Below are 27,155 nucleotides of genomic sequence, written 5' to 3'. Positions count from 1 at the left end.
CGCTGGTGTCGCCGGCTCTCTGCTCTGTGGCTGCCGCTCTGGCCGGCCTCTCGATGGTTGGCCGCCGCCGCGGTGGGCAGTTGCCATAGCGCCGTTGCCGCCGCGCCGAGCGGAGGGTTTGGGGCTGGCCTGCAGCTCGCTCGGCCCGGCCCCGCCGTTCGGTCCGGGACGAGGCTGCTGAAGAAGACAGGTGAGGGGTGCTGCTAGGGTTTGGAGGGGTGCGGCTGTGGCGGGGGCTGCCACGTTGGGGGTGTGAGGCCTTTGGGAGGGCCGCCGGGGCTTGAGGAGGAGTGTGGGGTAGCGAGGGGCAGCGAGGGGGCTGGCGAGGTTTGGGGGGTGCGGGGCAGCGGGGGGCTGGCAGAATAGGGAGGGTGAATGCGATAAGGGGGGGGGGTCAGGTAAATGTGGGGGCCGTGAGGCGGTGGAGCGGCTGCTGAGGGTTGTCAGGGGGCTGCGGGGTGGGGGAACGGCTGTGGGTCGGGGGTTTTGTCAAGTGAGGGGGGACACGGGGCAGGAGGGGCTGCCGGGGCTTGGCGGGGTGGGGGGCTGCTCGGACCGGGGCTGACAGGGGGACAGGGAGGGGCTGGAAGGGGGCTGCGAGCTCCGGGATTGTAGTTTTGGGGAGATGGAGCGAAGGGGCTGCTTCGCGGGGAGCGCTCGCAGGGTTTCCCTGGCGAGGGCGGGTGGCACTCAGGTACGGGCTCTTTGCTCGTGTTTAGGAAGCAGTGCTCAGAAACCCTTTCCTTTTCTGAGTCGAGCTCCTAAAGGTGCTCTGAGGCTCAGTAAGTTATTCCACTTGATATGCCATGAGAATTGAGGAATTCTGGCTAAGCGTCGGCCTTCAGCACAGCTCTTTGCTTAAATCGTTGTCTCTGCGTCTCAGCAAGACTAAGGCACTAGTTTGTTTGGTGTGGTGTCAGCGTACCTGAGGTGGTGCTTCCTTGGTGGCAAGCCCCCACGTGATTTTCTTAATGAGGAACTCTGTCTGACTTCTGCTCAAAATTAGTGGCATCCAGCAAAATGAGAGCTAGGCAAGTCCTTCCTTTGCCAAGGCAGGCGAAAGGAGTTCAGAAAATGAAAGTACTCAACTGTTCTCAGAACAGTTAGTTCCTGGAAACTAGTCAAGGTGTTTCCTGTGAAGAAAGTCTCAATGTATCATCCAACCGTTTTCTTACCAGTATTTCAGCGTGTGATTGTGAGTTAAGGAATGTAAACTCTCCGCAGCGTGAGCCTGTGCGCAGCCCAGTCTGAGCCTTCACAGATCAGGGACTTGGCCAAATAGCGAAGGATGAACGCGCTCGATGTTACGACTGTGTGATAAATAAGCTGTTGCACTTGATAGCTGCACGTGTTTTCAGATGCTGCAAGGGTGGCCAGGCTTGCTTAGATCCTGCAGAGGTAAGTAAAATATTAAAGTGTAGATAAGAGTGTTTTAGTTTTATGGTTCTTTAAGATATGTTCAGGGTAACGTTTAATTTGCTGAGACGTAAAAAGGCTTTGTTGTGTTGTGTTTTGAGCTCACTTCCTCCTCTCTGATGCAGAACGTATCTTCCATGGGTAGCACAGGAGGTCTTGGACGTTGTTTTGGAGAACTGTTTCACGGCAGCGTAGGAACCTGGGGCAGTTATCTGTTCTTTCTAATGTGGTTATGGAATTAACTGGATTTACAAAATGCTTTTTTTTTCGTTCTCCATTTCATTAGGATGGGGGATGACAAGTGCATTATAAATTGGCAGTTTTTGTGTGTTTACATGGTAGTTTTGCGTTCACAGTGACCGGGAGGGGGATTTTGTGTTCATTCTTTGTAAACATAATTGCTTTTGGTAGAACAATTTGGCCTAATTAAACAAAACAATTTACTTAGGCTATTGTCGTGTTTTCCATTATGGGCAATTCTCTCTGCTTTTGTGAATCCCACTGCAGTCACCCAGCTGCAGCCCTCTGTGGTTTGCATGTCCCCTCAGCTGGTAGCAACTGAACTCTTAATTAAATGCTGATTACCTTGACATTTGTGCTCATGGGTTGATGCTTAATTGCTCAACTTTTTGCTGAATCGTATTAGTTTTAAAGCCATCACTTAAATATAGTGTTTAATTGTAAAGTAGAAAAAGTAGGCTGACTTTCAGTGAGGCTTAGCCTTTCTTGTTGGAAGGTACATGTGGTTGGGCTCTTGGGACTCGACTTAAAACGAGAGTCAAATGCAATACTCTGCAATGAGAGCACAAAGCAATAATATGTATGAATTATATTTTGAGGCTGGTGGTCACTAGTTGAGCTGATGACTGAAATCAACATATCATTTCTCCAGGTCTTCATTTTTCTCTTTATTGTGGTTAACTTCAGTGTGTTTTTTTGTTGGTGGTTGTTTCTTTGTTTTGTGGTGGGTTTTGTTTTGTGGGTTTTTTTTTTTTGGTTTTTAATTGTGTAATTTTCACTGGTTATGCAACTTTGTACCATGGTTTGTTGTTTATAACAACTTAGAGAGACTGTAAACTCTTCAATCGGGCTAGAGCACGATTTGAGTTGAATTGCCAGTGCTATATATAGAAGTGTGATTAAGACTTGTGCTTTAGACTTTGAACCAGCTCTTGCATGGTGGAAGGGTGTAAGCAGATTTTCACGCACTCCTCTGCTGCGCTGTTCTCGTATCCGTGTGCTGCCGCTGGCTCACCTGGACCTGGTTGGAGGCAGGTGGTAGAGCTGGACAGGCCAAGCGTCTGCCTTAGCACTGCAGCTTTGCATCCCCATGTCTAGCCAGGTAAAATGCTGCACTTCGCTGGCAGAGGGATGATGCACAATGTGTATAACTGTGTGCACATGTCCCTTTTTTGGACACAGCTGTGTGTGAGCTGCTGCTGACCAGGGAAAGAGGACCTGTTGGTAGTAAAAACTGAGGGAACTCCGTTCTTGTCTGTAGTCTGAGCTCTGACTACAAGCATAGCATGGCTTTAAGTTACCTGAATATTGCTGGCAGTCTGGCGAGGGCTGAATACTCGAGCATCGATCTAACTTCTCGGGGAAGCGTTACGGTCAGCGCAACGGTAAGGTCTGTGCTGCCACAGTGACGCTGCTATTGATCTGCCTGCACTTTGTGTATTCTGCACTTCAATGTACTCACGTAGAGCAAATGTTTCTCCAGCCCTCCGCTGACTGTCTGCTGCCACTGCGAAACCCCAGCCAGTCTCCTGCTCCCCAAAGTAATTCCAGTTATTAGTCTTGATAGTACCTGTGTCTCTCCATATCAAGCTTGTTTTCCTCTGCTTCCCAGGGACAGTCATTACATGAAGCCAGAAATTAGTACCTTGAGCTTCCACCGACTGGCAGTCAGGGAGCGTGGAACGCTTTGCAGGGATGAGTAAGTGCAGTCTCTGTTTCACAGATGGGGAGAATCGCATCACCGCTGGACTGATGTCAGAAACAGAACTCATCTGTGTGCCAAGTCTTCTAACCACCTGATGGTATGTCCCTCCAAAGTTGATTATTCAGTCTTCAAAGAATGTTGCAAGGTTGAAAAATTGCAATTTTCTCTAAGAAACAGTATGACTGTCAGATAAAGAATTAAAATCTTGTATTCGTTTCTCTCTTCTTTCTCAGTCAGTTTCCTCAAAACTGAGATGGTTTATTCTAACCTCTGACAGCCCTTTTCAGCTTTTGTAATTGATGTTCCCCTAAGGGACTTTCTTTAAAAAGAATTGTTGCTTTTGGAGACACTGTTTGTTCTTCTCAGTGTCTGTAAAATCAACGAATTCTTCACATTGATTGCTCTTGAGGTTTTCTCTTTACTCCAAAATATTAATTAGGCTTCTTTCTCTAATGCCTTCTTGCTCTCTGCCAAATAGTCTTGGAATAGGAATTTCCGCATTGTAATTCACTGTAGACTAAAATATTAATTTAACATCAGGGTTTTTTTTTATGCTGCTACCTTTTTATTTATATTCTGAAGGTTGTGGGATATGCTTATAAGAATATATTTAAGCAGCATATGCTTTGAAACTTTTTGTTTAGCCTTTAGACTGATGTTAAGTGAGATTTTAAACAGGCAAATTTAAAATACTCTCTTTCGGGAGTAGCTTGTTGCATAGTAACCTCTGCTGCAGAAGGACAGGCTGAGAGAGTTGGGGCTGTTCAGCCTGGAGAAGAGAAGGCTCCGGGGAGACCTTCCAGTACCTAAAGGGGCTACAAGAAAGCTGGACAGGGACTTTTGACAGGGGTGTGTCACAAGGGGACAAGGTGCAATGTCTTTAAACTGAAGGAGGGGAGAGTTAGATTAGATCTAAGGAAGAAATTTTTCACTCAGAGGGTGGTAAGGCACTGGAACAGGTTGCCCAGAGAAGTTGTAGATGCCCCATCCCTGGAAGTGTTCAAGGCCAGGTTGGATGGGGCTTTGGGCAACCTGGTGTAGTGGAAGGTGTCCCTGCCCATGGCAGGGGGGCTTGGAACTAGATGATCTTTGAGGTCCCTTCCAGCCCAAACCACTCTGTGATTCTATGATTGTTCCTTTGGGCATTTTATATTCTATATATACACACGGATAATTTCAAATTGCAATGTCACAAGTGGCATCATTGAATGAATGCCACTTTCTGTGTGCATGAGCTTATATTGGTTTGGCTTGCTCCCCAAATGAGTCAGAAACCATAATATTGCATCCCCTGGAAGTCCAGACTGAATCATGTGGCACCACTTTTTGCTGATGTCAGAATACCTTGCTCAGAAAGCAGTAGCTCTGGCATCAGTGAATGGCTTCCACGTTTCATTCACCCAGGTACTTTGAGTTGTCAGAGTCACTTGGCTGAATAATTTCTCCAGTGTTGTGTTTGAGGACATACTCCATGAGGTTGCATCATGCATTGATAAGTCGTCTTCCATGAACGTGTTGGTGCTTCTTAGGGCTTTGCCTGAGCCACAGTTATTTGGAAAAGTGCTGAGCAGTGGCGTTCCCAGGAAGGGAGGGTCAGTGAGCAGCAAGTTAATACTCTGCTGCATTATGGTGTTAGAATAATCACAGCTGGGCTGCAGCCACAACTGGTACTGCTGGAGGAATCCCTTCGCTATACCATTGCCTTTGAATTTGTTTTCTACCTACCTTAAACCGGAGCTTTTATTCGTCTGGTAGAATAGGTTTCTTTACAGATAGTTTGGAGGACAGACAGGCCCATGGTTTCCTGAACAGGTTTTAAAAATGACAAATTAATCATTAGAAGAAGGGAAATGTTTCTCAGTTTAGATTAACAAAATAATTTACTGAATCCTTGAACCTCTTCCTATATATTCCCTGTATTCTGGGCTAGCAGCAGAGACGGATAAACTGTCAAGCTTGATAGATTGTCGGAGCTGGTTTTAGTAGTTAAACAATAATGAAACTGTTACATGCTTGCAGGGAAACACTGCTCTCTGTGTGCGGACTTCGTCCTGGAGAAAGTTCCAATTGTTCCAAAGAAGGGTGATGTCTAAAATGCAGCTTCTGTGGCTGGTCACACAGCTGTCTAAATTACTGGCTGTCTTGAGGCCATTGCACAAGCATTACAAAATAGTTTGGAAACAGTTTATTTTTCAGATTCCAAATACAGTGTAAGTTTCAAAGTCCCTTTTGACTATATAATCAAAAAAAGCAGAAATTTAATCTGGTGTTTATATAGAGGCTGATTTGTGCTCTCGGAGCTCAGGATGCAGGTTTCTTCCAGTCAGAGGCTGATACTTGCATAATTCATACCTCGTTTCTTGAATTGAAAGGCTTATCAGTAGTTGCATGTGATGATGTGTTTCCTTGTCGGCTTAGTCAAATCTGGTCTGTCGCTGGGCGTCTTTTTGTGCAAAGGCCCCTTGGGGAAAAGGAGTACAGTCTTGTCTCATATGCAGAAGAGAAGCGAGAGGAAGTTGATTCAGGTATTTAATAAAAATAAAGCCCCAAACCTCAGCCTTCTTTTAGGCAAACTTCTTGTTCTTTCTATTCCTGTTGTTGTTTGTACTTCTTGTTACTTGCTTCTCTGGCTTGATGACAGATCGCAGACTGATTTTGCAATGGAAATAACTAAATCAAGAATATCGCTCTGAGTAGAAATTCCTGAAAAAGTAAAGTAAGAAATTCCTGAAAAGAACTGAAATATGCTGCTTAGCTTGCTGCTGGAGCTTCAGAAGTGAATTGCAATGCCTACAAAATGTGCCTAGAGAATGCAGCAGGAACCCAAAGCAGCAGTAAATGACTGCTTGTATATGGCAAAGTAACGCACTTGAAACCAAAGCACTGCAGCATTTCTTTTTATCTGCCCAGCATCTGCCTTCAGAGACATCTGAAATCTGCAGGTAGCTTTATCTGATAGTCCTGAGTGGTGCTGATATCATCTCTGAAACCTTCCTCGGGTGAAAACCTACTTAAAGATTTTCAAAATGGGTCTATTTTAGAGATAATAAATAGCACCTTTAATGCAGTTTTACCATTCTGGTTTGTTCACCTTTTGCTGCGTTAAATGCTATTTGTATCCCGTTTTCAAACAATGTGTTCAACTGCATACAACGAAGCCTTTTCATACAACAGAATGCAAGCCAAACTCAAGCCTAAGTCATGAAAGGCTTTACTTTGTCCAAGCGAAGTAAGATGATCATTCCTGGAATGAGTCCTGTCTCGTTGTCAGTGTTTTCCAAGTGGTGTTCTGCTCAAAACCTGAGTAACTCGGTAAGATGTTGTTATGGAGGGCTGAGCTTGTCTTTTTACTTCTGGATGGGACTGTTAGTAATACAAGTGAAGGCTTTTGCTACTCTGTCTGGAATAACAGATGCAAGCTTGAAATTAAATCTGTAATACGTGGTAGTGTTTCATAAAAAATTCCCCTAAGAAAAACAAACGTGAAGGATATAAACTATTACTGTATACTTGACTGATCAGCATTAATCCTTGATTATGGAGGAAACAGTCTAAAAATATTTATCAAACCTTCTGACCTTTTAAATAAAAAGGAATTTTTACAACGTCTACAAAAGATTTGAAATCTAAAATCCTAGATGTTTTTCTAAACAGTAATTTGATAGCATGCAGCCTCCTTCAGACTTTAGTTTTGTCTCAAGTACCAAGAATGTCTTTTTTTTTTTCTTTGACAATGCCACATTTGTCATGACACTTTTTTTTCTTAAGCTAAGAAGTAAAACCCATTAAGTAAAACCAAACTTTTTGAGCAGTATTTTATTCTGCATGTTACCATAATTTTCACTGTGAACTGGTAAAGAGTTAAACCAAACAAACTCACCCCAACAAAAAAGATCAAAAAACTAACTGGACTTGCATTGTCTTTTGCACTTGTGTGAAACAAAGTTGGCCTCAAAATCATCTTATCTTGTCCTTTTTTTTATATTTGTGTTTTGTTCTAATGTTAAATCATTAGGATGCTCTGCAAAAGCACAAAGAGGTTGTTCACTGTAAGCATTTCTTCCCAGAAGTGCCTTACTTCTGTGAGCTGTGATGATTCTCTGAAAGTATTTTAACTCCATTATGAATACAGTGCTTTGAAGAAATGAAATATTAACTTGATTCCACTCCCTGGTGAGGTATGATCTGTATTTTACATATGGAAAACTGAAGCACAGAGAATTGAGGTGGCCCAGATGCACAGAGTGCCCGTAACAGCTAGAAACTGAAACCAAAAATCCTCGGCCTGATTGTCCCATATTATTTTATCCCATTAATAACCTGAAAGTAATTACCTGGTGGAACTTGTTGAACTTCAGATCTTTTTTAAAAATAGGAATAAGTGGTATGTGATTTTTGTGTGTGTAATAAAAAATGGGCAGTTTCTGCTGAACTATTGAACTGAGAAAAGTAAAACTCAAAATGGAAGTTGATGTTATCAGGTTACTGGTGGAGAAGATTGTGTCGCAGGGAGCTTCGTAGCAGCAGAAGCCACGTCTGCTTTTGCTGAAATGCCAGATAAATTATTGTTTGTTTGGGATCTGACAACAGAAGTGAAGATGTTTTGAGGTTTTATTTAAAAAAAAATAAGTGTTCTTTGTTGTTAAAGGGCTGTGTGAAAGTACAAGACAGCACAGTATATCTTCCCAACTTCCATGATAGTTGGTATGTTGTTTTTTTTCTTAACGCTCCAATGGCAGAATTTAGTCTAATATGAAAATCTATCTGTCATTTTACAAAGCAAACAAACCCAGAATGGAAAAAAGAGCTCCTCCCAGTAACAGAGAAGCAAAATGAAAATGCGATGATGCCTGTGTACTGAAAAGGTGGAGAAAAAACCCTGACAAACCCAAGGCAAATTAAAAACCCCAAATTAAGTAGATTTATTGGTTTATAAAAACCCGATGATTTCTGGAGCTCTGACTCATGCTTGGGCTTGGCCAAAAGCCATGAACTGAAACGTGACCCTCGTCTGCTTGTCGGCTTGGGCCATATATGGGAAATTTCCTCTTCGTGACAGAGGTAGGGAATCCAGAAGGTGCAGGTCCTTAAAGACTGTCAGAAGCTTTCATTACCTAGCATCTCCTCAGTCATTTTTTAAAATGTATTTTATACGGGCAGGATCCAACACCGATTTCATGTTCAGCAATCCTGACTTTCTGCTTTGATCAATGTAAATGGCAGCGGTTTTGGGTGAGCTGTGCCTTCAATCGATGCCCTGTTCTACCTGTTGGCAGTTCATACAGGTGCTTAAAATGCTTGGCACAGAATTTTAATGTTCTGCCATAATATATGTATAGAGATCTGACAATAAAGGAAACTTACCTTTTTTTTTTTGAGGGGAGTCGTAGCTTTAGTTCCAAGAGACAAATGTTTACTTGTATGGTTTGTACTGATAATGTAGGTAAGCTGCTGTGTGAGCTCTTGCAGAGTCTCCTGGGGATGTTGCCCTTCAGCTCGGTAACCAAAAACATGGGACGAGATGGCTGTTGGGTTCGTTCATGTTTCACTTTGAACAAAGCCCAGACTTCAGTCTGCATTGTTTCGGGGTTACTCGTCCTTAACGTTCTGCAGAGATTGAGGCTAGAAGGAGGAGAGGCATGGCAATCGAGCGAGGGCAGTGGCAAAGGAACCAATTTAGGGTCTTTTAGCCCTAGAAACAAGTCTGGTATAGATGGTTGGAAATGGACTTTTTCACAACATCTGTCCCATGAATGTCACAAGCAGTTCATACGAGTTCAGCCGACAGACACCGGATGGAAAGACTTGAACTTTCCCTCGGTTTTCAAGCTCTTCTCCAGGGCTACATGTAAGCAGTTTTGAATTTCAAACCCTTCAGTGCCAAATGAAGATTGGCACAAAAATGATACTTAATATTTATGGAAATGCTTTAAGGGTGCAACTTCAAAGGCTCTCTCAAATTTTCACCTCTACTAACTTACTTCAAATGAGGGTGGGTGTTTTTCCTTGTCCACAGATGAGGTGACTAAGCCATAAATAAACTGACTTTTTTATTTCGATATCTTTTGTTGTCTCAGTAACAAAACTAGAATTCAGGTGTGTTGCTTTTCAGTGCTGTGTTCAGTATCCTGGACCTTTCTTTAACTGCTGACAAACTCCTAAGTGTTTCTGTAGTCTGGGAGAACAGAGCTTTCCACATCGTTTCAGGTGTGATGTATGTGCTGGTCTTTGTGCACGTCTACTGCAGGAGATAATACACAGTTGCATTTTATTCTATTTCAGCACCTAGTTTGGATTTGAATTCAGGTTAATTTGGAATAGGCATAGCTCTGAGATGAGTCTGCGGTGTTTGTACTTGTTATGATGTGCCTCAGTTACATACATTCAGATCTTTTTCAGTCTAGCCAAATAAAAATGATCCTTTTTCAGGCTACAGATAAATAGGTTAGAGGTTGCCTGCCAGTCTGCACGGATCTTTGTTACGTGCAATTTTGCTGCACGTGCACTTCTCCACGTGTATGAATTCCAAGGCTTTAGGTTGATTTTTCTGCTATAACAGCTCCTGAAATAAGGGGGAAGAAAGGATAGGCTTTGTGTCAGGAATTTTGAGGCTATCTTTTGGTTTCTGAAGGAAAAAAAGATTTAGAAGTTTACTGTTTAAAAATAAACCCCAAGCTTGGCATGAAATCTAATTTACAGGATTTCCAGCTGGTGATGTAGCTTATTAGCAAACCCTCTCGATTCTGAGTGTCTGAGAAACAGCGATGGCACGGAGTCGTTAGAGCATTAGTGCCAACTGCAATCCCAATTTCAGACAAACAGTGTAATTCTGACTGATCCTGTACCACCTCCAACCCAAGCTCAGCTGTTGGATGGGTAACACTGCAGGACTGAAGACTGTGCTTATAACTGTCTCTGTTTTGGGAACAGCTGCTCTAGAGTACTTCAGCTCTCTGAATCCTTGTACACCACGTGGGATAGGGAGTTTCTGTGCACATGGCTGCAATTTGTGGTGAGGTGCCTCCTGTGTTCTGTGTCCCTACTCTGTCTCTGTAGGTTGGGGGTAAGGGATTTTATAAGTTTGGGGAGCTGTGTCTGGGATAATGCCTCTCTTTCTCCTTTGTTCAACTGGCCCCATATGGTTGTGCTTCATTCCAAAGATGAACTGTTGATGAATATGTAACTTATCCAGTTGGAGAGAAACCTCCTGTCACAATGAAACAAGATGTGCAGCTGTCATCATAGGCCTCTTGGGCCAAGGATTTCAATGGAAATAGCTTGATCGCTTTTTATCTGAAGTGGGAACTCTAGTGATATGATGAAAATACAAATTGACATCCTTTCTTCTCCCCTTTTTTCTCCAGCTCCCTCTATTCCCTCCATTTAGGAGGAGAATATCATTAAAGCCATCCAACAGTGGTTGCCTTCTTCTGTGGTGAAAGCTGAGACGGTTCAAAGCTGTCCCCCTGGTGTTCCTGGTTAATTGGGAAACTGCTCCTGCTTGTTTGTAATATCTGAATGCTGAAGTCATTTAGTTCATAGCAGTCTTTCGCAGCGCAGCAGAAAGAGCAACTTTCTATTCTGGGCAATGTAAAATTTGCAAAGCGAGTGAGGTATTTGTAGTGTTATGAAGAGGAAGACTCCCTGAAAAGCTTCTGTTGTGCCTTTGGAGACCATTTCTGGCTTTCAGGTGGGCACAGATCCAGCCAACGTCCCCAGCTGTTGCTGTGTGGCTGTCACACAAGAGTGGTCTAGGTGAGTTTTGAGATGAAGTCTGGAGAGTATGGAATGACGACCTCCCTTGAGTGGAGCTGGTTAAGGAAGCTACAGTTATTTAAATTTGGGGGTTTTCCTTTAGCAATTTATTGCTACATATTGCAATTACAATTTTAGCAGCTATCCACTGCTTGAAAAAAAACAGCTGGCTGAAACTAAATCCAAGGAAGACCTGTGGTGATGGGAATGAACAGAGAAAAAAATTCAGAGTGCAAGCCAGCATTGACCTTTTTCCCCGTAATGAAAAGAACCGATTGAAATGGTACGTGGTAGTCTGGGATTCCTAGACTGCTCATTGCTAAAGTTATGACAGAGAGCTTCCACTTTCACTGCTGCTTTTGTGTGTGGGACAAGGGATCGAGGCACACACACACCCGCGCAGGATGCTGGAAGGGTGGGAATGGTAATAAATGGAGCACTCTGGAATCTTACTTCTCCAGAGTTTTCTTTCTTCTCTTTCTGACTTGGTTCATGCTGACTTAATATTGCCTTGCTGATGAATACCATAGTAGTGTGAGAGAGTGTGCTGAATTTTTTTAATTGTTTTTCAGCATAGCAAGAGAGTGGAGGACAAATAGTCTATCTGAGGTCACAGCACATTAATTGGGAAGACTTATGGGACTAAGGAATTAAGATAGACTGGGTAAGATAAATAATTTTCAAAAACTAGTTGCATGGTTTCATTAATCACTTTGTTTTGTTTTGTGTTAACTCACTGGAAGAATGTCACTGACCTGCAAAGGAAAAAGGCTGTTGTTGAATTTCCATCTTAGCAGATGTCTAGAGACCTAATTACAGTTAATAGCGAGAACAACTTTTTATCTAAATATTTTTCAACATATAAAGTGCAATTTTGGGTCAAAATAAACAGTTTATATTGAAATAATACACACCCAGGTACCCAGTTCCTTTTAAAACAAAATAGGATTTCCAAGCTTCTCATGTTAAAATTGGGAAAAATCATTCGGTTTTACTTGTGCTACAGAGGAGCAAGTGGGTGAGAGCTGAATTTGCAATTTGGGTGACAAGGCTGGGAGTCAAGCGAGAGGGTTTCTGTTTGTGCCTCTGGAGTTAGCTTCCTCTGCAGCGCTGTCTAAATCACACAGCGTTCAAAACCCATTTTCTCAATTTTAAAATGAAATTTGCAGCTCTCTAGTTTCAAAGAGGTGCTTGAAGCTTAGGTCGTTCGTGCTTGTAACAGTATTGGGAGGATTTACTGATGGGCAGAGGGGCTTTCACTGAAGATCTGCCCGTAAATCTAACAAACAGAGCATCAAGTGTGGCTGAACGCTTGCAAATTGCCTGTAAGATAGTGTGCTGGTAAACACTGATAAAGCTGCAAAATGTTCTTAGAGAACACCCACTGTATTTTTTTTCATGTATTTGAGAACTCCAGTTCTTAATTTTCCTCTCTTTTAAGCAAACTTTCTAAGGGCCTACCTCGAAAATTATTTACTCCGATGTAAACCAGGTTATAGCAGTACAAAAGGATCTCTTTCTGCACGACGGTTTCCTCCGTGCCATATAACTCGGGAGTTACTTTGCCACTTTTCTCAGAAACGGCAATAATTTAAGGCGAAAGCGTTGCGTTGAAGTTGTGTGGGGCTGTCTCTGTGCTGAGCTGCTGTGGCCCCATTCCAGCTTTTTCCTGCGCTGCTTTGCACCCTGCCCCAGTGGGCTACGCTGTTTACTTTCTGCTCTGTGGTAAACGGATGTCACTTCCTTGATTAAAATGCTGGTGTGCAGCCAAATTCTCTTCCTTTGGACTCGCACGCTCGGAGAAGCGGCGCACCTAGTAAGCACGCACGCTGCTGAATCCAGTTGTGTGCCACGCTCCTTGATCCGGCTCCTGGCTGGACGTGTTGGGATGTGCTGCGTCTCCTGCCTTCTGAAACGCCCGGCGCCCACCTGTAGAGGCTTTTGAAGGCATCTCTGGTGTGGAGAAGCACAGATGTCATGCTGTGTATTAAAGAGTCTGAAGATGGATGACCAGAAGGTACAAGCTGAGCTACCAGCCGTGTACCGTCCTTGTCCAACGGGGAAGGTCTAGACAATGTATGGGCATGGGGTGCCGGTATCAGCCTGCTCAGTCCATCGAAAGCAGCCAGTGGATGTGAGTGTGCAGATGCTGTTCAAGTGCAACTGCTAGCCCTCGTGTGCCCGACAGCGCAGGCACTCTTGGATGCACAGAAGCCTGACCAGGACGCCACAGAAACTAACCTGGACGCCCAGTTCTGACTATGCTCGACACAGATTGACCCAGATGCCCCGTCCTCTGCCTTTGTAGCTGGCCAGTTTCTCACCTGAAAGATTTTAGACTGACATCAAAGTTGCTGATCAGACTGGTGAGCAATCATATATTTGTCTTTGTAAAGATTATTGGTGTTGCATACTTAGATGATTAGAGATGTGAAATGTCTCCAGATGTTTTGAAAGCACAGAACAAAATGGAAAAATGTCTCTTCTCTCCATACCAAAGTTTCAGTATCTTTTCCCTCTGAACATGCTTGTTTCTGGCTGTGATACAGTGCTGATATTTATTTATGTATTGTTTCAAGATGTGCACGCTGTCACCTTGGACTCATGTGAACTCATCAACACATTTTTTTCTATCCTTAGGTAAAAACCTTATGTGTTCAATCCAGTTGTTGTATATAGCAAATTAGATTTACGCACTTTGTGACCAGCCAGGGCTGGTCCCCACTCTTCATTTTTCTTACGCTTTGTACTGGTTAAGACTCCATCTCTGCAAATGTCATGCCCAGGCTGGCAACCTGCCTCCTTCCCTTGTGCCTCCTGCGAATGGCTCATTTGCTGACTTTTCCACCTGTCCCAACATATGGTTGCTCCAATTTATCATAATTCAGGTCTGTGTGCCTGTGACACAGGCTGATAAAAATAATGCTTAATGTATAAATGTCATTTGAGCAGGTTATTCTATAGCTCTGTTACCAAGTAAATACTAATTTTTGACCGAGCAAGCTGTGAATTCAGTTTGTAAGTGGTAGGCTATTAGTGAAACTAATTTTAGCAAGGCGTTTCTTATCAGTGCAGGTTTACTTAAAAAAAAAAAAAAAAAAAATTGGAACAAGGAGCAACTGTAACCAGGATGGTTAACTCAGTAAATACTTAAATCATTGCAAAACAGCGTTAATGAAAGTGGGACCTGATGAATTTTGCAAGGGGATACAGCATGGATTAATAATATAAAAATAATTTTGAAAGTGCTTTAGCAAGACACGAATATTTTAAAGCCACACTGCTCTGTTCTGGCTTCCTGAATAGATTTCAGTGATCTTCAAGCTCCTAGAAATGGCAGAAATTACTTCTTTTGTGGAGAGCATTAATCCCAGTCTGGGTGTGTTGCCTTGAAAGTTGTGTCTTACCAATGAACGTGGTTTTGCTGTTGTGGAGGCCACACAAAGGATAACAGGTTGGATATGCATTGCTGTATAGCATCTATACTTGAAGCACATAGGCGTTACTGGATTCTGCAGTTCAGCAGTTACCTGGTGTTTGGCAAAGAGCAAGGGGAAGGTGGAAGGAGAAGACTGAGACACTTTGCAATAATCTCGTGGAAACTGAAAAACAGGAAAAGGCAATTCGGGATCATTGGAGAGTTCTGAAAGGTAGTGAGAGAGTAGTCAGGGAGGATGGCCTCTCGCTGAATGAGATGGAAGGAGCTCGATGGTTCAGGGAGCTAACAGAAAAGCAGGTCCTTGTGGTGAACAGAGTCTCTAAATTCGGTGCAAAGGCAGCTGATCGAGCTAATGAGCAAACATTGTTGTAGGAGAGCATGCCCTAGCAAAGCTGCTATTTGTCTTGCATCTCCCTCCCTTTTTGGCACCCTTCTCTGTTCGCAGTTGCCTCAAAGGTCATCAGCCTTGGTGTTCTGGTGGTTGAAGACCTCTCAGGAGGAGGAAGAGTACTTGTTGCTGTGGTTCTCCTTGTGTGGGAGCAAAATCAGCTGCCCATGGGAGCTCAGTTCCTTTTGATCCCTTAAGTGTCTCATTGGTGCTGCTGCATCGCAGCCCCCAAATTCCTGAGCAGTCACAAAAAGGAGAAGCCAGACACCATCACTGAGAACTCTATTATACAGAGCCAAAAGCTCAATGATTCTAAGAGATGTTCCTTTTCCTTGTTCTAGTTCCTTATTGTTTGGACTCTTAAGAAAATAAAGGGAAATTTTATATTCAAACATAAGTCACAGTTTTCCTACACAGCCAAAGCCTCCTCTTTGATAGAAAATCCACAAAGCATGTGTAATAAATCGTGTATGTAGACAGCAATCTCTGATACTCCAGCCAGCAAGATTATGGCATTAATGTTGCATATTTAGTGAGAACCTGAGTTCAAATGCTTTTTTAAATGAAGATGGAAAGTATAAAAATCCAGACTTGCATTATGAATGCTATCTTCAACAGCGTATGGGAGGAAAACTTTGACATAACTGGTATTTCCTCTGGAATTAAATAATGCTTGCAAATTTATACAAAACTCCTGGTGATGTATAAAATGTGTTAACGAACAGGTGGTGAAATGAATTTCACTCTCTTGTTTAAAATCAGTGAAGAGAGTCATGGCATTCACAGCTTCCTACTGGGGAAAAAAAAAGTCCAGCAGAGCATGGTAGAGGGCTGGCACTGCTTTGCCCACAGACCATGGCAAGCAACTCGCTGTCTTGTCCTGTATTTACTGGATTTCTTCTGGCTTTTCCTTAAAGAAACTGAAGAAAGAAGATAAAACAATCCCCCTTCCCAAAATCAAGCCCAGCATGATGATTGCCATGTTGGTGGCTGCATTTGAAGGTCCAGGATAGACTGTTTGATCTTCCATCTCCGCCCCTGGTGAAGCTCCTTCTCCCATTGCTCTTGCAGATGCTCCAAGCGCAACATGCAGTTAGGATTTAGGGCAGGTACTTTTTGGCTGCCAGAAGTCATCCGTTGAGTGCCTGCCATATAGATTTCAGTTTCCAAAACCACGCTCAGCTGCATAGTTAAAAAAGTTACTTTCTGTGGCTCCCATTGGCCAATATGAGCATCATGTCCAAGAATAACTGAAAGTGCTGATATCAGTGACGCCTGTAATGTCAGTCATGCCAGTAAGTCAACATCTTTTATTCAAGAAGTTGCTTGAGAATTCCTGAAACCTGTGGTGTCGTTAACTTTTCCAAACAGACATGTTAATACTAGTCAGGTTACTGTAAGTGTTTACCAAGCTCTGGAGCACAACAAAGAAGCAGCTCTTTCTGCTGGGACGTTTTGTGGCTGGGCATTTGTCACTTCAGTGTAGTTGAGGAGCTCCTCGAGTGCCAAACAGCCATCCATCTGCCAAGGATTGGTGGGCTTTACACAGGGCAGTGATTTCCCATCTGCACCAGCACTCCATCCGTCAAAGCATTGCTGAGGGAAATTACCAGTTTCTGGATGGTGCTGACTACATCCCCCAGAGACGTTTTAGCATCTTAAGCCCCATTCATGTCTGTTTGGTGGTACAGCTGCCAGTTAGCAAAGCTGCTTCTAACTGGTGGCAGCATTTTCAGTTCCCATGTAGCAGCCAGTGCATGTCCCAGCTATCAGTGGTATTCTTCTTGCTTTTCAGCCATTGTGGTCTCCTGGGGATTTGGAAATGGTAGCAGATATCTACACAATTAGTTAGGGCGATGTTGACTGAGATGCAGAGCATGATGGCCACTGTATAGGAAGAGGTGGAAATGTTTGTGAGCTCCTTTTCTTGCCCTTGGAGCAGTCCAAACTGCCGCTGGAGAAGGTTGCGGCATCACCCGGGTGCTGTCCCCAACCTGTGCGCTGTGTTGAGAGATGGTGTTTGCTGGCTGGAAGGTATCTCTTGGTGTGCCTGGAGGAGAATCCCACTTTGTGTAAGAGCTGAGGGTGGCATAAAAGAAACGTGGGATGCCTTCAGTGCAGAGTACGTGCTCGGTGGGAACCCACCAGCCTCCCACAACACTGATAGCGAAGTGAGAGCTGTCTGTTTCTGCCTGGGTACCAACCATCAGCACAAAGTGGTTTTTGGTGAAGCATCTTTGTCAGTGCAAATGCTGCATGTAGGCAAGCCCTAACTTAAACTTACACCTATACATAGAGGTCCTTAAAGAATTAAAACCTGACGTATGCGCTGGTACAGGCTGAAGTAGCGTGTGTGTTGTAGGAATGGCTGTTGTGTTTCCATATGCTCCTTTCTCTTAAAGGTGGGAGATATCTGTGGAAAAACGTTACCTATCAGAGGACAGTCCTGGTTATTGGTTGTTTGTTTATGGATGTTTCCCTTCCATGCTTTTGAGATGAGCGGGATTAAGGTTGTTCTAAAGCAACATCTGAGCTTTTTGTCAATCTTTTCATTTCCTGGCAATTACACAAAACTACAACTCCAGCTGAATGCTGAGTTCTGTCTGTCTTTATCCAGTTTGTGCGCTCCCTTGTGTTTTTCTTCCCAGTGTTTGACGTGGTGCAATGTTCCAGAGTGAATTAAAGGGCTGGCTTTTTTAGGAAGACAAAGTTTTTGGGGCAGGCAGTAGCATTTGTGCATTCTGTTACCGTGGGTGGCCTTCAGTTTGCAGGGGTCCGTGAAACAGGAAGAGAACTGACCATGGATGCAGTTTTCCGCTGCCGTGGAGGCTGTGAATTCTTGTTTCACTGTGCAGCTTTCGTGTTGTTTAGACTTGCAATTCCTAGGAACAAATTAAACCTCCAAACAGCACAGTTTAGAACAGAAATTGAGTATTTTTGCAGTAGGAAGGATGTGTTAACTTCTGAGTGGGACTGATAGCTTGAAAATTAATGTGCGGAGGGTAATTGGTTTCTTATCTATGATATCAGAAGTGTGTGTTTTGATTGCAGTGCAGAGCTAATACAAATGGGTGATACGTTTTTTCTGTTCGTGGAACGCTTCTCTCCGTGTGTTTGTTTAGTAGCCAGTCTGAGTGCAATTGTGCACATCAGTTACACTAAGAATTGCTTATCATGTCATGAATCCGTAGATTTTCACTTAAACATGAAAATCTGCTGAGCCTGCAGGGTGGAGTCCATGGGTAAGCTCGGCATTGTGGATTTGGAGAGGCATATGTCCACTGCAGCGACAGCAGTAACTTTGATGAGCCAAATTCAGCTGCGTTTTGAAAGGATTAAAGATGCCACTAAAGCTACAGACAGTGGAACTGCACCACACTGCAAAAGCTTCTTAATTCAAGTACATCAACCCAAAAGACTTAACGCAGCTTAAAAAAAAAAAAATCAACAGAAGAGCATGTTGGTATATTACACCAAATAACCTTTAGGACTCATACCAGCCCATTCCCTTGGGAATCTGGAGTTTCACAGTGGCAATACTTACTGCCGTGAAAGAAATGAATTGGCTGTGTAGCTGAGAGACGTTTTATTTCCAGAATTTTATAAAATTGAGCAGTTGCTGAACACTTGTCAGTGATGGGCTTGATTTTTAAGACATAAAAGAAACGTAGTCCAGGAACTAGAGTGTGAGTGCAGAAATGCAGACGAGGCAATTTGTATTCTGTTTACCAGTAAGTGATGACACATGGTGTATGCTCTGGAAACTGAATGCCCAGATGAATTCAGATTTCTTTGTAAACTCCCAAAAGCAAGTTTACAGCAGTGTGTTTCTGGAATACTTCTGCGTGTGTGGTCTTGGAAGACTCCAAAACTGTGCATTTTACACTGGACTGTTAGGATATTAGGTAAGTGTGTGTGGGTATATATATAGATATATCCTTATTTGCCTTGCAAAAAAAATAAACAAGTGATTATGTGTCTCAGAGGAAATTGTTTTCCCAGGTAAGTTACCGGAAGCTAGTATTTGATTTTTATTCTGTTACTGATATTTACTCGCTGCGTGATGATTTAGCCTTGTAATGCCACAAATTCAGTTGAGAACCAGCATGTGTTAAGTGAGTGACCCTGCTGTGCTTTTCTCTTATTTTGTCTTTTTAGATTCGTAGCTGTAAATCTGTAGAGGTATTTAGAAAAAAAAACTTGAGTATCCATCTGTGATCTTGCTGCTGATTTTATTTAAATGATGTATGAGATATAGTTTGAGCTTCTGTTTGCTTTTCCCAATGCAGAAAAAACAAAGTCAGTGTGTTACAGCTTATGTGGACTGGAAGCAGCCTGGTACAGCAAACTTGATCACAGAGGCTTGTACAGCCAACTGGAACATAAAATTTATCTTATCTTTGCTGTAATCTCTTAACTCTAAGAAATGCCAGTAATAACTATCCTGAACTTTCTTTGTCCTTTCTCCCCAAAGGCGCACGGTGCTGGACTGGGTGTGTGGTTTTTGCATGTGCTTGCGAGTTAGAGGAAAGATCAAAATGCACACACTGTCAAAAATGAATTGATGGTGGGAAATTTAAATTTTATGCATCTTCTGCTTTCTTCTCCCTTTAGCTGACAGTGTTTCCCATGTCATTTCTAATGTGTATCTCTAAAAGAGAAGACTTCGGGGGGACCTAATAGCTGCCTTCGAATACCTGAAGGGAACCTACAGGAAGGCTGGGGAGGGACTTTTTACAAGAGTGTCCACTGATAGGACAAGGGGAAATGGGTTCAAGTTGAAGGAGAACAGATTTAGATTAGGTTTTAGGAAGAAATTCTTCAGTACAAGGGTGGTGAGACTTTGGAATAGATTGCCCAGAGAGGTTGTGGATGCCCCCTCCCTGGGGGTGTTCAAGGCCAAGCTGGCCAAGCCTTGAGCAGCCTGATCTAGTTGAGAGGCGTCCCTGCCCATGACAGGGAGGTTGGATTAGATGATCTCTAAGGTCTCTTCCAGCCTATGCCATTCTATGATTCTATGATTCTTTTCCACTCTCAGTTACCATGTGGGCAAGCTGTTGTAATTGGTTTTGTCTGGATGGCTCTCCCGAAGAGATGCAGCCACAGCCGCAGCAGGGAGCCCGAGCCCAAGCCTATTCCAACCCGGGGTACAGCTCCTACCCGTCTCCCACCGCTTCTGACCAGAGCTGCAAAGCCTGCGGGGTGCACTTCGACAGCTCCTCGAGGAAGGTGAGTGGTGAGCGTCTCTGGCGGCGTGCCATCTGCCTTCCGTTTCCTTACGGAGAGCGGATTGGAAGAGAAGTGGGTGCACGTGAGAGGCCTCTGATTTGAGGACGCACCATGTGGGAAAAGACAGCTTGGCTTTGCTTCTGTGTCTCTAGTCATTCTTTTGCAATTAGCACCACTAAAGATGACTGGAAATGTGATGGTTAACCTTCAGTAGACTTGGCTTTCCCAGGCGCTGAAAGAAGAAAGCCAAACTGCTTGTAATCATTTAAAGGAACGTTAATTTGAGCTTGAGTTTTTGAATTTATTTAAAACCGTGCCCTTTAAAAAAAAAAAAAAAAAAGTGGCACAAAGTTTAGTAATCTACGTGTGCTTTTTCTCTAAAGGAATATTTACGTATCTGTTTTCCAAATTATTGTTGCTTTAACTAGAAAGCCATGTAAGTTTATTGAGGGTGTGTGTTGAATTGCTGAAGCTCAGAGTGCCAAAGAAAAAGAAAAAAACCAAATCCCAAATCTATTCTGTCTCATTTGTAAACTTCATTTGTGAGCATATAGATGCCAAAATAATTGTTGCCACAAGATTTTTAATTAGACAACAAACCCTGTGTGAGATATTATTTGGGCACAGTGGTTCCTGTAATGCTGCTTGAAAAATGTTGTAGTGAGGAAGGTTGTTCAGAGTCCAAACTCTGTGGCTTAAGAAGTGTCTTATGTATAGCATGTTACTGAACTTAAAAATTACAGTGAATTTTGACCACAGCCCTTTTAGATTAGATGGGAAAATTAATAAATTAGTCTTTCTTGCACCTTTTTATTCATGCATGCTGGCATATATCTGAGAAATGGTAAGTCTTGGCAGAGCTGTTGCTTTCTACTCACAGAACAACAAGGATGTTTATCTTTTTTTGCACTGAGAACTGTAATTGCTCCAGAAATTACTACAAATTTAAATTTTGGTAATGTATTTTGAGGGTTGGGTATATATGGCAGTATATTTTGAGTATGTAAGTATGCTTAGACTTTTTCTGACAGTAGGCAGGTTCTGGGCCAAGTGGGAACGGTGCAGTCACTGCATGTGACTCCACATAGTGTTGTCTTTAATGTTGTCATCATTAATGTGATGGAGCTTCTTGAACACTTGTGGAAAGAATTGCTCTGAATCCAGTGCTTACTCTTCTGTACAGTAGCAAGTAGGGGATGTAGACGATTCTGCTCTTGAAATGAAAACAATTCATGCAGTTCAGCATGGATTATGCAGCAGCAGTGCTAGAACCATGGTCCCACTTTTCCTGGTATCTTCTAGAATATATGGTCTAAAATAAGCTGTCTTTAAAGCAGTCCCCGGTATGAGAGTCATCGCTACTGCTTCAGATCTGTGAGAACATACTGACTGACTGGGGCTGGGGAACATTCTGGTGTGGGAATTGTAGAGGACGTGCTGAAGATTTGAGACGTTTCTGTCCCAACAGACTTCCCTGTTTTTCTACTGGAGTTGGCTGTTGGTGTAACTGGGGCAGCAGAGCACAATGTGTGTTTGTGTCTCAGCTGCTCCCGTTCAGTGCAGACTATCCGTGAAAATAAGTTCGAAGTTTGTGTTCTGTATTGCAAAGGGGAACTCCTAAACCTTCCTGACTTGAGCTTGATGGCTACAGGTGGCAAAGCTTGAACAGCTGCAGGAAGGTCTGCTAGATCATCCATCAGTCCCTGGTCTCCAGAAGAGAGCTGAATACCTAACTTATAAAACACTGACATGTTTGTAAGCCACGTTAATTCTTTTTAGTGCTGCTGATACGGACTGAGAGGGGTATGAAATCTCACTTTGCTGCAATAAGAGCACAGAAAACTCTGCATTCTTTCCCAGGAGAGGCAGTACCTTTGGACTCTAGTGTCCGGTTAATGTTTATACTGAAATACAATGGATAAAAATTAATTCCTTACATATTGGTGACCATAAGGATAATCTGGATTGCTTTTGGGGAAAAAAAAACACTAAACCAAAACCAACCAACAAAAGCCCCCCAAAGCAGAATCTGAAGATGAATCCTAGTGGTGAACTGATAAGGCAGAGAAATGCCTGGTTTTATTTTGACTTCTCAAATGTATCATTTGATAACTAAGGCAGACTCGTGTTATTACTGTTAATTGCTTGCAAAAAAACATCTTAAGTATCTTAAGTACTCGATCTTTTGTCATAGTTGTATTTTAATTTTCATATCATGTGGCACCTAGTAAAAGGATTAGAGTAGGGACATTTGAAAGGAGCATGTACTTATAAGGTGCTTTTAAGTAACTGTTGGAACATCTTTAAAGGATGTAAAATTTAATTGTGGTAGCAAAAATCTGAGGCTTTTTTGTGTTTTCCTTCTCTTAGCTGACTTTTTGGTCTTGATTCTTCTACAGCAAACTGATTTCACAAAACCTTTTAAATTTAAACCAAGTGTTTTTCGTTTCCCTCTCTGCTGATAGAAAGCTATAGCAGTCGTTCTCGGTGGATGTGTCAGATTGTTATTCCTTCCTCCCCCATTTTCTGATTTCAGTGCCTTAAATTGGCTGACATTTTCAGGAAGATGCTTTTCTTTGCATACTTGCAGAAAAAGTTCCTGGCAAGACCGTAAGATTAGAAAACCCCCTGAACAACAGTAGCCGTAGTGAAAGCTCGAATGTTGGCATTTTCTCCGTTTATCCCGCGTACAGAGAAGAGCCAAGTGTATCAAAGCCCCATCCTGGTATCTCCGGGAGACTAGCTGTTAAAGCAAACAGCCAGGAACAGCTTCCATTCTGGACAGACTTCTGATTTAAAGTATTTCACTTCTGTTTGACCATCCTGTGATTTTTTTTTTTTTTTTTTTTTCCTACCATTTACTAAGCATCATTCAAAAGTGGGCTGACCTTTTAGTAACAGGTTTTAATTTACAACAACACTTGAAGCGAATTGTTCTGAAGAGACTGATGTCTTCAATCATTGCCCTTTCAGTCAGAGTTCAACAAATATATCGAAGCTGCGAAAGCTGCTTAATACTGAGATGCAGCAAAACAGCTTCTGTGCATATTTAAATGCTTGATGCTCAGATACAGGCTGGGGAATTTTTTTTTTCTCTGAAGATGAATCCTAGCGGTGAACTGATAAGGCAGAGAGATGCCTGGTTTTATTTTGACTTCTCAAATGTATCGTTTGATAACTAAGGCAGACTCGTGTTATTACTGTTAATTGCTTGCAAAAAACCACGTTGTATAATGCAGCCTTTGTACTGTGCTCGCTTACGGGATATCTAACATGTAAGTACTCAAGGAGGGGTTTTCTGGCTGGAAGGTCCTTGGCCATACAGGGTTTCCCTTTGGAGTCGGTTTGGCAGCCTGCAGAGCATGGGAGAGGCTTCCCCCGCCAGAGCAAAGCAGGGCTGGTTGGGTTTTGGTTTGTTGGTTTTCTTCCCCTCTCAGTTCTTCTGGTCATTCCTGTCGGAGATGGGTGATTGAGAGAGGGAAAGTGTTGTCAATGGGGTTATTTTCCATTACTTTGCCTTTGTGGAGCATCTGTTCCCCCACTCTAGACACACGCACAACCAGTAGTTCCTGTCTCTGCCCTGAAAATTTCCTGAGAAACTGAATTGCTCCTGCAGCCGTAGGGTCAAAAGAAGTCAGTTACATACTAATGTTTTTTATAATGACCAAGTTCAGGAAGACTTCTCAAAACTGGATGGTATGTGGAAATCTCCCTTCCTGTCTCGCTGTGTGAATGATGAAAGTCAGTTTTACTTGGCAGGCCCCCAAACAGCAGTTTCGAGATGAGGTTTCAAGTTTGCATGGCCATAAATTCTCTTTGTGGTAGAAATGCTCATGTCTTAAAATGCCCAGGCAGGAAATTGGGATTCTGTCCGCTAACTGTCATTATAGGTCTGTTACAGGGTCTAAAGGAGGAGTCTGTCGGTTTTAATCGTAAGGGGGGGTGTGGGGCAAGGGGGCTGCCAGGTTGTAAGGGGGATCAGAAGAAGTTATGTAAGCAAGTAGTGTCTTTAAACCTTTTAAAACATGAGAAACATCTGCTTTCTTTGAACTGTGAAGTTAAAAATGTTCTTTAATTACTAGAAGCAATTAATGAAACAATTTTTTTTTGTCTCCGAGTTTGTTGCTTCTCCAGTTCTGCATGTGTAATTTTCCTTGCGTGGCTCTGAAGGGTCAGGATGTCAGGATTTCAGAGAGATGCTTGTCTTCTCGGAGACTGCGAATTAGCATTTTTAACCAGCACTGAAACCAGTTCGTTCTTCCCTCAGGACTTTTGAAAACGCAGCTGTTCTGCTGCTATTCCTGTTGGAAAATGTAGAATTTGACTTTCCAAAGTGTTGAACAGTCACGTTTCTGCAGAATTCACATTCTGGCCTGTGAATGCTTGGAGCTTCTGAAAGTTGAGCCCTGAGTGACGAGATTAGAACAGTATAAAATATAAACAATAAGAAACAGAATTTAAACCGTAAAGTTCTTAAACTTCTGGGGCCTAACATTTCCAAAACTTCCAACGCTTTCTGTCTAGCACCTAACTGGCACACAGTGTGGATATTATTTTCAAAATAAGCTGGCTATTTTTGCTGCATAAATAAACATCGAATTCTTTGATGTCTGTTAGACCCTGTAAGCCTTGCTGTTTCCTTTTCCTCTTATGGCGAAAAAAATACGCGTTTAGTGATTGTAACAAATTGGGGGGGGGGGGGAAGTCACTCTAGCAAGTATTAAATTTATGAAATAGAGAATTTTTTTAAAGTAGTTCCCTCCAATGCTAGAGCTTTCTTAATGCACAGAGCAATGTTTCATTGTTTTATAAAGCAGTGCCCAGCTAGCCGTAATCTACTTGAAAGTCTGCTGCCTCATAGATATCTCTGGATTTCATCTGTGGCTTAAACTGGATGAACAGGTCTGGAATAAGGTGCAGAGAACTCCTGTCACTTAAGGGAATTGTTTGAGAATATAATATTTCATTCTGGGTAGATGGAGGGTAAATAGTGCTTTTCGAAGGACTGTGAGGAATCTAATGGTCTGCTCATGGAACCAATCCTTTTCCTCAGCTAGGAACATGAGTAACAAACTTGTCACTTTTCCATAAATTAGAAGGTTTTGATTATGCTTTAAGAGGCTACTACTTACTTTGGCTTCCAGATGGTAGGGGAGCACTGGCTGCAGTCGTGGTGCACCTCTGTCGCAGGGTGTGGTGGATCAGTTTGATTCTGTTCCCTTCTGTTTACCAGCACATCTGCTTGGACTGTAAGAAGAATTTTTGTACGTCCTGCTCAAACCAGCCGGAAGGCGGTCCCCTTCTCTGCCATCTGTGCCAGCGCTTCCGAGCCACAGCTTTTCAGCGGGAAGAGTTGATAAAGATGAAGGTGAAGGATCTGCGAGACTATTTGGCACTCCGGGAGATTTCCACAGAGTTGTGTCGTGAAAAGGAGGACCTGGTATTTCTGATTCTTGGCCAGCAGCCTGTAATTACCCAGGAAGATCAGATAAGAACAAATCCATTTGTCCATCCAAATACTGGTGCCTCTGGACAGCAAGACTTTGTGATTCTCCCACCAACCAGCACAGCATCTTCTACCTCACATGATGTGTCTCCAGTGTCAGCAGATCCCATCTCAACTTCACTAGCTCAGGAACATCAGCAGGTACAGTCTCTCGCCAGAAGCATCTTTGGCAAACTCATTCACCTCTGTTTTTGGATTTACTACTAAGAAGTTACATGAGGTAGATAATGTGCCAAAAATGTTTTACCTTAAAGATGTCTGCTTAAAAAGCAAGGAGGGGCTTCTGTTTAGAACAGATGACAAAATCCTTCAGTTGCATTTTATACATCCTTTTTTCAGGTTTGTTTTTAGTTTTGAAGGGAGGACCTCACGCTTTCTTACAGAATATTTAGGAAAGTAAGAGGAGTTATTTTATACTGCCTTGTGTAAAACTGACTTGCCCTCACCAACTCTGATGTGCCACTCCCTTTCTACACCGGTGGCATTTAATTTGGTGGGCAGTGCTGAATATATTGAACGGTCACTCTGAGAACATCACCACCGTTTTGAGATGTGTTTTCTCTGGTGCCCTGGTCCACACTTGCCATTGCCACTAGATACTCCTGTGATGGGTTCCTTTGGGACTTGATGTCTGGGCTGGTGCACAGATCTAGCTTGTGTGTTGAGGCTGACAACTTTCTAACAATTGTACGTGTTAGATGAAATGGTTATTATTGTTCCTTAATTTGTGTGCAAGACAAGCCCAGTTTAAATCAATTTAGGAACTAAAACTGCGGAGAAAGATGATTGAGACATGGGGTGAGGTTTTTGGTGTATTCTGCGTTCAGATCAAGAGAAGACAAAACCTGAGTCTGTTTTAAGTCTTCAGTTTGTGACGAACACTGCAGTTCTGACGAAACTTCTCAGGGGCATTTGAGCTTAATTATTTTTTATTGACTTTGCTTTGTTTGTCTTTCTGCTGTCTGGTATGGGAAGTTTGCTCAGAGTTTGACATCTGCTCCCAGTGCTATTACTAAGTTAATAGGAGTATTTCGTTCCCTGTGGACTAGAGCTGTGAACATGTATGTACCTTCTAGTTCCTCAGCAGATGTATCTAGTACAAAAGAAGAGTTTTCCTGGGAGGACATTTTTTATAAATCATTAAAAGGCTTTTTCGTTTTCAGGGTATTGCCATTCCAATTTTTACCAGCAAATTCAGCTCTGTTGTCTTCCCTTACTGCCCCATCATACATTTCAGCTTCTTGTCTCTACTTGCTTGACATCCTGCTACAGTTCACGCTCTTTCATCATTACTGTTATTCTTTTGCTTTGTAAATATTAACAAGTCACCACTGAGATAAGTAGGATGGTAACATTACAGCCTGCTTTGTCAGTAGGGAAACCACCGAGGGGAACGACAGCTGCTGAGGGCAAGTCAGCTAGAATTACACTGCAGTTGCTTTCATTTTACGGAGAACTCGGAACAACTGCCCCCTCT

General features: G+C 42.8%; 1 protein-coding gene across 1 annotated transcript in view; it reads left to right on the top strand.

Annotated features, from left to right (window-relative positions):
- The first annotated feature begins 1,149 nt into the window (after positions 1–1,149).
- Positions 1,150–27,155, top strand: part of RFFL (ring finger and FYVE like domain containing E3 ubiquitin protein ligase) — a 31,830-nt gene continuing 5,824 nt past the window's right edge. The window contains exons 1-4 of the mRNA XM_009977179.2: positions 1,150–1,398; positions 3,269–3,506; positions 19,982–20,172; positions 25,406–25,819. Coding sequence (XP_009975481.2) covers positions 3,497–3,506; positions 19,982–20,172; positions 25,406–25,819 — 615 coding nt within the window. The 5' untranslated portion in view covers positions 1,150–1,398; positions 3,269–3,496. The remainder of the gene's footprint in view (positions 1,399–3,268; positions 3,507–19,981; positions 20,173–25,405; positions 25,820–27,155) is intronic.

Source organism: Tauraco erythrolophus, chromosome 21 (assembly GCF_009769465.1).
Source record: "Tauraco erythrolophus isolate bTauEry1 chromosome 21, bTauEry1.pri, whole genome shotgun sequence".
Lineage (NCBI taxonomy): Eukaryota > Metazoa > Chordata > Aves > Musophagiformes > Musophagidae > Tauraco > Tauraco erythrolophus.
The sequence above is the reverse complement of the archived record's forward strand: the minus strand, read 5'-3'. Positions and strand labels throughout refer to the sequence as shown.